Source organism: Leptodactylus fuscus, chromosome 4 (genome assembly GCF_031893055.1).
Source record: "Leptodactylus fuscus isolate aLepFus1 chromosome 4, aLepFus1.hap2, whole genome shotgun sequence".
NCBI lineage: Eukaryota > Metazoa > Chordata > Amphibia > Anura > Leptodactylidae > Leptodactylus > Leptodactylus fuscus.
The window spans coordinates 135693943-135705329 of record NC_134268.1 but is presented as its reverse complement, the minus strand read 5'-3'; the positions used below and the strand labels follow the sequence as shown (position 1 = coordinate 135705329).

The following is an 11387-nucleotide window of genomic DNA, read 5'->3' as shown; positions in this document are numbered from 1 at the left end:
TTCTACGATTAAAACACTTTTTTTTCTGGTTGACACGTAGGAATAATCCATCAAAAAACGCACTTAAATGCAAACAAAAGGTTGGGAAAGTAACAGCTTCAAAAAACAAAAAACGAAACCAATCTATTATAATAATTGTCACTCCAAAAAAGGAAAATAAATATAAATTTATTGACATAAATTACAAAATAGATATCAAAAAGACTACAGCAGGGCAAGATGGAAATGCCAAAACAGACACAAAAAACACAGGGCTGAATTACAGGTAAATTTACAACCAGTGCATAAAATACATGAAATACAATAAAAGATCACACGTATAATCAGTCATCAAAACCTGCACATAGATGCAAAATGTCACGTTCTGGAAGTCACCACGTTCTGGCATTATAACGTAGGCTCTTAATTGATATTAAAATAATAATTAATATTAATAATATTAGCTAAATAAAATATTGTTCCACATTTTGTAGAAGCTAAAAAAAAAACAAAAAAAAAAAAAACTGCAAGCCTATTGGATAGCTATTCCGAAACTACTACAGACACTTGTACTGCAGTATGAAGGTTCGGAAAATCCTTATGCAATACGATAGACTACAACAAAATGGCCGCAACACGCACAAGAGGAGACCCGATTAAACATACGACACTTACTCTAGCGTACACACACACAAGTAACTTCCGCTACATTGTCTACTATCACATCCGGGTTTCAGCCGGCTTCCGGTTCTCCGTGTATTTGTCGTTTTTCTAGTGTCGGCTCTTCAGACATAAATATAGCGCTGAATCTTGCAACTATTTTCCCGCTTTTTCCTTCCTGAGGGCTAGTGAGTCACAAATCTTGCGGGAAGCCATGAAGTTAGTCAGGTAAGACTGTGAGGGCAGTGGATGGCGTTGGATTCAATTAGGCGGGAACAAAGCTTGGGAGCTCTAGCTGTCTGCTGTGTCCGTGTAGTGGGCGCACGGGATGGGCGCTCTGCTCTCTCCTGCCATTGTTACGAGCTTTCTGTCTCTTCCAGGTTTTTGATGAAATTGAGTCATGAAACGGTTACTGTGGAGCTGAAGAACGGCACACAGGTCCATGGAACCATTACAGGTAGGCGGTGTGGCCATGGCTGGAGGAGCTGTCACTGAGGCTGCTTTATACTATTTGTCAAATAATGGCAGTCGGCGGTGTGTGTGTGAACGTACGTGTGTATACGGGAAACCTGCATGTATATAGGATTTATAGTTCGTTCATTCATTCATTCCCTGCATGTATATATAGGTTTTGTAGTCCATTCATTCCCTGCATGTATATGTAGGGATTATAGTCCATTCATTCCCTGCATGTATATATAGGGATTATAGTCCATTCATTCCCTGCATGTATATATAGGGATTATAGTCCATTCATTCCCTGCATGTATATATAGGGTTTATAGTCCATTCATTCCCTGCATGTATATATAGGGTTTATAGTCCATTCATTCCCTGCATGTATATATAGGGTTTATAGTCCATTCATTCCCTGCATGTATATATAGGGTTTATAGTCCATTCATTCCCTGCATGTATATATAGGGTTTATAGTCCATTCATTCCCTGCATGTATATATAGGGTTTATAGTCCATTCATTCCCTGCATGTATATATAGGGTTTATAGTCCATTCATTCCCTGCATGTATATGTAGAGTTTATAGTCCATTCATTCCCTGCATGTATATATAGGGTTTATAGTCCATTCATTCCCTGCATGTATATATAGGGTTTATAGTCCATTCATTCCCTGCATGTATATATAGGGTTTATAGTCCATTCATTCCCTGCATGTATATATAGGGTTTATAGTCCATTCGTTCCCTGCATGTATATAGGATTTATAGTCCATTCGTTCCCTGCATGTATATAGGATTTATAGTCCATTCGTTCCCTGCATGTATATAGGATTTATAGTCCATTCATTCCCTGCAAGTATGTAGGGATTATAGTCCATTCATTCTCTGCATGTATGTATATAGGGTTTATAGTCTATTCATTCTCTGCACGTATGTAGGGTTTATAGTCTATATATTATATTCCCTGCACGTATGTAGGGTTTTTTAGGCTATTCACTACCTGCTTCCACCTAAATCTGATTTCCATTGACCGCCTCAAGCAATTTATGAAAACTGAATTGGCACAACTGGTTACCTATGTGTGAGATAGTTGGATAGATATTGTAGTGGGGATGTTACTTTTTATCAGTGTGTTACCGTATATACTCGAGTATAAGCCGACCCCCCCCTAATTTTACCACAAAAATCTGGGAAAACTTATTGACTCGAGTATAAGCCTAGGGGGGAAATGCAGCAGCTACTGGAAAATTTCAAAAATTAAAATGGTCGGAGTTTTTGGGTGCAGTAGTTGCTGGGGGAGGGGGTGTTTTGATTGTCTGTCTGCCCCTTCCCTGAGCTTGAGGACTGTCCCCCCCCCCCCCCCACTTGGAATTCAGCCTGGCTGACTATAGGGTATCTGCAGTGCTCCTGTAACCTCGGAAAGGAGTTAATGCAGATACCCTATATTCAGTAGACCGGGCACTTTCAGACACCAGGATACCTAATGTATATGTGTTTCACAGTAATCTTCTACTTTTGTGTCTATTCTAGGGAAAGGAGGGATTTAGAACTTTAATTTTTGTTTCTTAAAGCTTTTTTTTTCCCCCCACTATTTTATGGGAGGTTCTATACATTGATATTGCTGCTGGTCATAGACCTACCCCCCTAAAAAAACAAAAAATTGTTGTTTTTTTTTGCTGACTCGAGTATAAGCCGAGGGGGGCTTTTTCAGCACAAAAACTGTGCTAAAAAATTCGGCTTATACTCTAGTATATACGGTATTCAGTTTTTATTGGTAATGCTTGATTATTTTTGAGTACTGATAGGGGACAAACTCATGTAATTGTCCTTTGTGATGATGTCCCGTAAAGTGAATGAGTCCTATAAAACTGGCGCATAAGAGTTGTACCAACTAGAGTTCTTAGAGGACGTTTCATCAATTGGGGCATATGCGGCTTTATACACAGTTAGAAAGCCAACAGTGCGCTGAATGCAGCGCACTGTTGGCTTTCTAACTGTGTCGGCTTTTACGATCGGCTTTTACGATCTGTGCCACCAGTGAAGAGTTATCGCTGGTGGTACCGTAGCTCTTCACCGTCATAAGGGTGTTTATAACGCTCTTCCTCACAGCAGTGCCTAATAGCGCTGTACTGTGAGAGCGGTGAGGAATGCCGCCTTAGTACTCGTCTATAGGCGCTGCTGTGAGGAAGGACGTTTCTGACTGTCAGAAATGTCTCTCTGTCGGTGAAGAGCTTTGGTACCGGCACTGATAGCTCTTCACCAGGGGCACAGATTGTGAAAGCCGACAGTGGTAGCGCTATATAAAACCGCATATGCCCGAGGAGGTGAAAGGCCCTCTTTAAATGCTTTCTGTGCTGGGTGCACAAAGCTCCAGACTTTAAAAGTTAACAAAAAAAAAAAACCCTAGGAGCCATTGTCTCCTAAACTAAAATGGCTGAATCAAAGTTTTGTTGCTAAATTTAAATACATATATAATAATAGTTTGGGTCATATCTCCCAGACTGAGCACAGCTTTGTGAACTGAACTCATGGCTTCATATTGAGTTATGGCCAAAAGCGTGACTTGGTTGTGTGCTAGGTTCATATTATCGTATGAGTCTGCATGGGAACCCGAAAGACAAGGAGCCAGACTGCTTTAAAAAAAAAAAAAAAGAAAAATTGTTACCTGTGGACCCAGTTTACCGGGCTTCAGCTGGTTTTATACTGAAAAGTCCTGCTTGTTTGACTTCTTGATCTGCAGAGAAGTTTCCTATTGAGACTCCAATGCAGATGTGAACCTAGCCTTACTTTCCCCTCCCAAATAGCTTATATATGCTGCAGGGGTGTGTGCTTTATGGCCGTTTATATGAATGGAAGTCTACACCCATGCACGGTTTACTAACAGTTCTCATTTTAAAATGTAACTTTTAATGTTTTCTAGGTGTCGATGTGAGTATGAATACACATCTGAAAGCTGTCAAAATGACTGTTAAAAACAGAGAACCAGTCCAGTTGGAGACATTAAGTATTCGTGGGAATAACATCCGCTACTTCATTCTACCTGACAGCTTGCCACTTGACACCTTACTTGTTGATGTTGAACCAAAAGTTAAATCCAAAAAGAGAGAAGCCGGTAAGTTTTGCTCTGGAAAGCCTTGTAATAATAATAAGTCCGGAAATTGTTTATGGTTAATAAAACTGTTCAAACGCTGTATCACTGCATGACGTCAAACCTGCTTGGGATGAAATATGTAAATTAGTTGGCTATGTGCACATACATGGTTCCTTTCAGCAGCATGTTTATGCTGCAAGCGTCATGCTGCCCAGGAACCTTTTATGCTCTTCATATTGTGGCTGCTGATATTGTCTGGTCAGTGAGGATACTGGGTGTCAGCTTTTGCCAAACATGGATCATCAACATCTTAGAGATAAGCGAACACTATTCCAAACAGCCGTTTCGAATAGCACGTTCCCATAGAAATGGATGGACATAGCCGGCATGCGGGAGGTTAATTTTTTTTTTTTATGGCTATAACATAATAAATTTTTATTTATATAGCGCCAACATATTCCGCAGCACTATACAATTTGTAGGGTTCAAATACAGACAGAAAGATACATTACAAAGAAAGTCGTTTCACACAATGGGACTGAGGGCCCTGCTATGTCTATAGGACAGGCTATCAGTAAGTGATTGACTCACATTGGACCCGAAGTCTGCTATTTCTGTAACTCCTGTACAAGACCCCCTGTCTGGGTCCACAAGTGATCCAAACCAGTCTTCATTTGCAAGATAAAGGCGGGTTTCACTCCTGCCAGGTATTTATGGCATGTCATATGAATGTAGCCATAAATACAGAGAATTCACCAAAGTCTGTCTTGGCCAATGGCTATTCTTCAGCTACATTCACACAACCGTGATTAAAGAGGACCTTTCACCATTTGGGGCACATGCAGTCTAATACACCGCTAGAAAGCCGACAGTGCGCTGAATTTAGCGTACTGTCGGCTTTCCCGATCTGTGCCGATACCGTAGCTCTTCACTGTCAGAAGGGTGTTTCTGACAGTCAGTCAGGAACTCCCCTCCTTACAGCAGCTGTCTATTGCTCTGTACTCTGAGAGCGGCAAGGAACGCCCCCTCCCCTCCTGATAGTTCTTGTCCATAGATGAGTACGGGAAGGGCGTTCCTCACCGCTCAGCGTCATCACTGGGTGGTAAGGAATGCCCCTCTCTTAGTACAACTCTATAGATGCTGCTGTGAGGAAGAGTGTTCTTGACTGTCAGAAATGGCTCTTCACCGGGGACACAGCATGGAAAGCTGCCTTTCTAGCGCTGCATTACACTGCATGTGCCCCAGATGGTGAAAGGTCCTCTTTAACTATTTTTAATGGAAGTCTCATGGTGGCATTGTGTTGTGACAGACTGTCAAATTTACAGATCATTTCCTATTTTTGCCTGCTTTCATATACTGTAACATGTGAGGGAATCTGTGAAAAACGTTGCCCCTCAGATGCAAGGCTGCTGTTGTCTGAATGTAGCCTAAAACAAAGTCCCAGTACGCATGTTCTATAGCATCTGCTGGGAATAGTCTGCCCATTCAGTACTGTAGCAAACTAGCTTTTTGGGAGCTGACTGCATCATAACTTATTATGCATGTCCATGGTCAGTCCAGGAAGTATGTCTGACACCCGCACAATGACTTCTAGATGGAACACTTGTGTGAATAAGCCCTTAGTTGTTGCTAGATAGGGTAGTTTATATTCCCATATTCTTCTGTCTCTCTTCGATTTAAAATTCCCCCTTAACACCAAAATCTTCATGTCATTGATGATATGATTTTGATTGCAGAAATCATAAATGACATGAAGATTTTGGTGTTATGGGGGAATTTCAAATTGAAGAGAGACAGAAGAATATGGGAATATAAACTCATGACCACCTTTGACACATTCCAGAGGGGTTTAAATCTGTCCCATAGTTTTATGCCAATTTACAACAACTGTGTTCGGCAATATACTTCCTTGCACGTTTGGGGTCAGAGGACCCCTTTTTTTTTTTTTTTTTTTTTTTTTTTTTTTGCCAGCACCACCTATTAGAGTGTGCAGCTCCATTGCTTACATTTTTGCATTGATTTTACAACAACTAGACATCACATGGCTAATCAAAGGGATCATAAAACTCAGAGCCATCCTTTGAACTAATAATTTGGTTTTTTTTTTTACTTTATTTGTGTATTGCTTTCCATCACTTGTCACTTGATTCCTTTGCACTTTTTGTGTGTATAAGAATGCATGCCTTCAGAAATTGTCATATCATGCCTGATAAAAAGACCTGTTGTCTCAAAAGCTTGCAATCTGTCATTTTTGTTAGCCATTAAAAAGATATCAACTACTGAAGACTCTCAATCTTTGTACTGTTAGCCAGTGGCTATGAAATATAAAGATATATTTTTCCTTATACATTATCCTATTCACTTACGTGGTGCAAGTGAATTCTACAAGACTGTTAAAGCATACCACCCAAAAAATTTTCAATAAATTCATTTCAATCTAAAAATTTTATTTTTCTTTAAAAAGTGGTTTTCTTAATGAGGCAATAAATCAACCAGTGGGCAGTAGAATATTAATCAACTGCTCACTCATAATGTGCACTCCTAGCCTCTTATATACAGGATGTACCACTTGGGAATACAACTTGAAAATATGCAAATTACTTGTGAATGTAAAGGCGAGCTGTAAGAACTGAACATACTTGTATTTAGTGGAAAATAAGTCCACATTACAAAAGGTGCTGAAAATGTCCACGCACAAGGCTGATAGCTAATACAGTGCACTACAAAATTGCAGTGCAGGGGAGGGAAGTTAGGCTAAGTTTGCACTGTAGAAAATGAAGAGAAATTCCACATTTTCCACACCAGCTATTTTGCGGTGCGTTGGCATTCCATCACGCCATCCTGCTGCTGATTTAAGCCTGGATGAATGGGCCTAATCTGCAGAGAGTCTCGAGCCGTGGACTCTGTTTCAAGATTGAGCAGGACTAGAGATGAGCGAGCACTATTCGAAACGGCAGTTCCGAATAGCACGCTCCCATAGGAATGAATGCACGTAGCCAGGGCTGGCGTCCTGTCGCTTTAACCCCCTTCGTGACAGCCGCTCCCATTCATTCCTATGGGAGCGTGCTATTACTGCCGTTTATATACTGCCGTTTCAAATAGTACTCGCTCATCTCTAAGCAGGATGCTTTTTTCCACGTCCTGCTGTGATTTCTGCCTCCCATTGAACACAATGAGGTGGCTCCTGGGATGAAACTTGCAGCAAGTTCCTCAGTGAACATAGCCTTACTTTACTTAAGGCTATAGCCCCATGGTGTGGAAACACAGCTTTTTTTTTTGTTGTTGTTGTTTTTTGAGCCAAGGTCATAAGTGGATTGAGCAGAAGGGAGAAGTATAAGAACTTCATATGTATTTCCCATTCCCTTTGTAGGCATTCTTGGCTTTGGCTCAAAAAAAAGCGCTGTGTTTTCACAATGTGGGGCCACAGCCTCTATCATTAAGCATTACAGTTTTTTGTGTTTGGGCACCTCTTAAGTAATGTTGCAGTCATGAACTTGTAGAATTTTTTTTTAATTACCGTATTTTTCGGACTATAAGACGCACTTTTTTTCCCCAAAATTTCGGAGGAAAATGAGGGTGCGTCTTATAGTCTGAATGTGGGTTTGCAGCATGGCCGCGCTACTGCCACCGCTGGTTTTCTTCAGCGGCAGTAGCGCGGCAATCTGCAGGCCCCGGCAGCTAAGACAGTCCCCGGCATCTGCTGTAATAGACCGGCGGATGCCGGGGAGTGTCTTAGCTGCCGGGGCCTGCAGATTGCCGCGCTACTGCCACCGCTGGTTTTCTTCAGCGGCAAGAGCGTGACAATACTGCAGGCCCCGGCAGCTAAGACACTCCCCGGCATCCGCCGGTCTATTACAGCAGATGCCGGGGACTGTCTTAGCTGCCGGGGCCTGCGGATTGCCACGCTCCTGCCGCTGAAGAAAACCAGCGGTGGCAGTAGCGCGGCCATGCTGCAAATCCGCTCCTCCTCCGCAGGTCCCGGCAGTTAGTTAGCCCCGGGGCCGGTCCCCACCGGCCCCATACCTTTAGTGATGCAGGCCGGCTCCTGCACGGCGAGGCCGCAGGAGCCGACCTGTTCCGATGACAGCCGGGAGCCTAATGAAGGCTCCGAGGCCTGTCATAGATATATATTACTATCGCGGCTGGTCTATGACCCTCCGCGATAGTAATGTATAGAATCTCCCATAGACGGCAATACACTTGTATTGCCGTCTATGGGACTTGCAATCAAATTATTGCAGGTTCAAGCCCCCTAGGCGGGGGATAATAAAATAGTAAAAAAAAAAAAAAAAAACTTAAAAAAATATAATAAAAAATAAAATAAGTTCACCTCCTTTCCCTAGAATACATATAAAAGTATAACATTACTGTGAAACATATACATTAGGTATCCCTGTGTCTGAAAATGCCCGGTCTACTAATATTTTTATGTACAGTGAACGTCAAAATCAAAAGTGCTAAACTGCCGGGTTTTTCCTCTCTGTTTTGCCTCTGAATTAAATAAAAGGTGATCTAAGCAATAAACATTTCCCAAAATGGTATATCTAAAAAGTACACCTGGCCCCACAAAAAAAACGCCCTATACATCCCCGTACAGCTGCAAGGTCACCTGTCAATGTGGCCTTGCAGCTGTTCCAAAACTACAGCTCCCATATATTAAATATTTTACCATTTTTTGCCTGAAAATTTTTTTTCCCTATTTTTCTCCTCTAAAACCTGGGTGCGTCTTATAGTCCGAAAAATACGGTATTTCCTTTCCCATGTGACTACTATGTGATATATTGAGCTTACATATAAAAACTGGAAATTTTATTGACCTTTTCATAAAGGTAGAATTTTATTTTTATTTTTTTTGCCTATAAGTAATAGGTAGTCAATAGAGATGAGCAAACACTGTTCGGATCAGCTGATCCGAACAGCACGCACCCATAGAAATGAATGGAAGCACCTGTGACGCTGACTTTGCCGGCAGCCGGCCGGCGTCACAGGTGCTTCCATTCATTTCTATGGGTGCGTGATGTTCGGATCGGCTGATCCGAACAGTGTTCGCTCATCTCTAGTAGTCAATGATCAGACTTCTCCATAGTTGAAGTTATATTTAGAGGTCAGGGACTCCACCCAGCTCCATGTATGTTGCCCATATGTGTTACTGACAATCACTTTATACCAAGTGTCTGAAGACCTTAGACATTCTATATATACATACACTAACTCCAATATAGCTTGTCCTCATGCTGCATCCTTTGTATACCAATATGTCAGTTGTATATAGTTAACTTATTAACATGACTATAACTCATATTTGAGTACCTGCTCTGCTTGTGTAGTGTATGTAGTACTCATATTTTGACTTAATGTTTTCATACCTCTTTGAATTCAGTTGCTGGACGTGGCAGGGGCCGAGGCCGTGGTCGAGGAAGAGGTCGTGGCAGAGGAAGAGGTGGACCAAGACGATAGATTAAGAAAACACATATGGACAAAATATCATTTTGTACAGTTTTTTTTTGTTAAATTTTAATAATGCATTTAGAACTTGTGCACATCCACACTGGGGTTTATGAAACTTTCATTTTTGAATAAAATTGTTAAAACCTTAAACATTCTTGATCTAGTTTTTTTTTTCCTTCCTGAAGTGTAATAAAAGGAGCAGAGCACAGTTGGGATTTTTGTTCTCTAACATATTAAAGATCCTAACAAGACTTGAAATCCATTAATTTATCTTCTGTGTAAGCTTTGGATACAGCTTTATTAAACTAAAACTGGTCCTTGCCATCAGTGAGGAATGGAAATTAATTTTTTTGGGAAATTCCTATACTACTGTTGGAGAGAAACTGACACCACCCATGTGGCATTCTTATCCTGTCTACTATTCATGGATTTTTCTATGATTTGTTTGCATCTTATTCATGGTGCTCAACACATTTACACCTATTTAGCTAACTGGTGGCAATTGGGGCTTTTCGAAGGAAACAGATTTAGGCTAAGGCCCTACGGGCCAGAAACACAGCGCTAAATCGCTGCAGGAACAACTGCCGCACGAACGCATTGCTCTTAACTAGAGATGAGCGAGTACTGTTCGGATCAGCCGATCCGAACAGCACACTCGCATAGAAATGAATGGACGTAGCCGGCACGTGGGGGGTTAAGCGGCCGGCCGCCGTCAAAGTGGAAGTACCAGGTGCATCCATTCATTTCTATGGAGCGTGCTGTTCGGATCGGCTGATCCGAACAATACTGGCTCATCTCTACTCTTAACAGAAAGTTCAGAGTTTTCCTCCATTGACTTAGTCAGTTATATCTACAGGGAATCCGCCAGCGTTTTCGTAGCTATAATTGACATGCTGCGATTTTTCAAAACCGTGACTGTTTTGACATTTGCAGTGTGTCCACGCTGTTTGGTTTTTTTTCTTTCTCCTGCATGAATCCCATCCACTTTGCAAGTACTGTATAATGCTGCGATTTTTGCCATGGTGTTTCCATCCCGTCGGGCCCTAGCCTTAAGGCTGGGGCCCCATATGGCGTAACTGGTACAGTTTACCCATGGTGGTATACAGTTACAGCAAAGTGGATGGCGTTCTATTCCATCCCCACACACACACTCACTCTGCTGGAAAATGCACTGTGTGAAAAAACAGTGATTACCCCATAGCTATAATTAAAGCAGAAAGTCCACAGTAAAAGTCATTGTGGGGCCTAAGTCTGTTTTGCTGTGCTGTATACATCAAAAATGAGCACATACTTTTGCCTGTAAAAACGACACTGCTGAATGCAAGTACAAAATATAAATTCGAAAGTATTTCTTGCCCGAAAAATGACCTAGTTCTACCTAACGCACGATTTAGACTTTCCAAAGACCATTAATCCATTTTAGGGACCAATTACCTAAATTGCCTTTGAGTCTGTAAAAATCAGACCACATATATTGTCCATATTATAGCAGATCCAAAATACATAAAGTATAGCACTTTGGGTGAAAAGTGACTTTTTAGTGTGGCAATAGACCTGTCCATGGAGACCATCTGTATAAGCTTTTAGTCCCTAAAAACCACAAATGTTCATAGGTGAGTGGGAAGAAAAGTTTGAGAAGCATTAAAACATTCATAAATATTGAAGTAAGGGGAAGGATTCGAGCCACGTCCCAGCTTTATAAAATATAACTTAAAGGGGTATTCCTATGTCGCATACTCACCAGTCTTCC

At 41.4% G+C, this 11387-nt stretch overlaps 1 protein-coding gene across 1 annotated transcript; it reads left to right on the top strand.

The window, feature by feature from the left end:
* Positions 1-719: 719 nt before the first annotated feature.
* SNRPD1 (small nuclear ribonucleoprotein D1 polypeptide) lies at positions 720-9656 on the top strand. Its single transcript, XM_075272213.1, has 4 exons — positions 720-867; positions 1020-1096; positions 4019-4210; positions 9570-9656. The coding sequence occupies exons 1-4, from the start codon at positions 854-856 to the stop codon at positions 9644-9646; spliced, it is 360 nt and encodes a 119-aa protein (XP_075128314.1). The 5' UTR covers positions 720-853; the 3' UTR covers positions 9647-9656.
* The last annotated feature ends 1731 nt before the right edge of the window (positions 9657-11387 follow it).

Bases quoted from the DNA above. Each gene is read 5' to 3' on its own strand.
- SNRPD1 (XM_075272213.1), top strand. The intron at 1,097-4,018 runs GTAGGCGGTGTG...AATGTTTTCTAG, and splicing joins GGTCCATGGAACCATTACAG to GTGTCGATGTGAGTATGAAT. The intron at 4,211-9,569 runs GTAAGTTTTGCT...CTTTGAATTCAG, and splicing joins ATCCAAAAAGAGAGAAGCCG to TTGCTGGACGTGGCAGGGGC.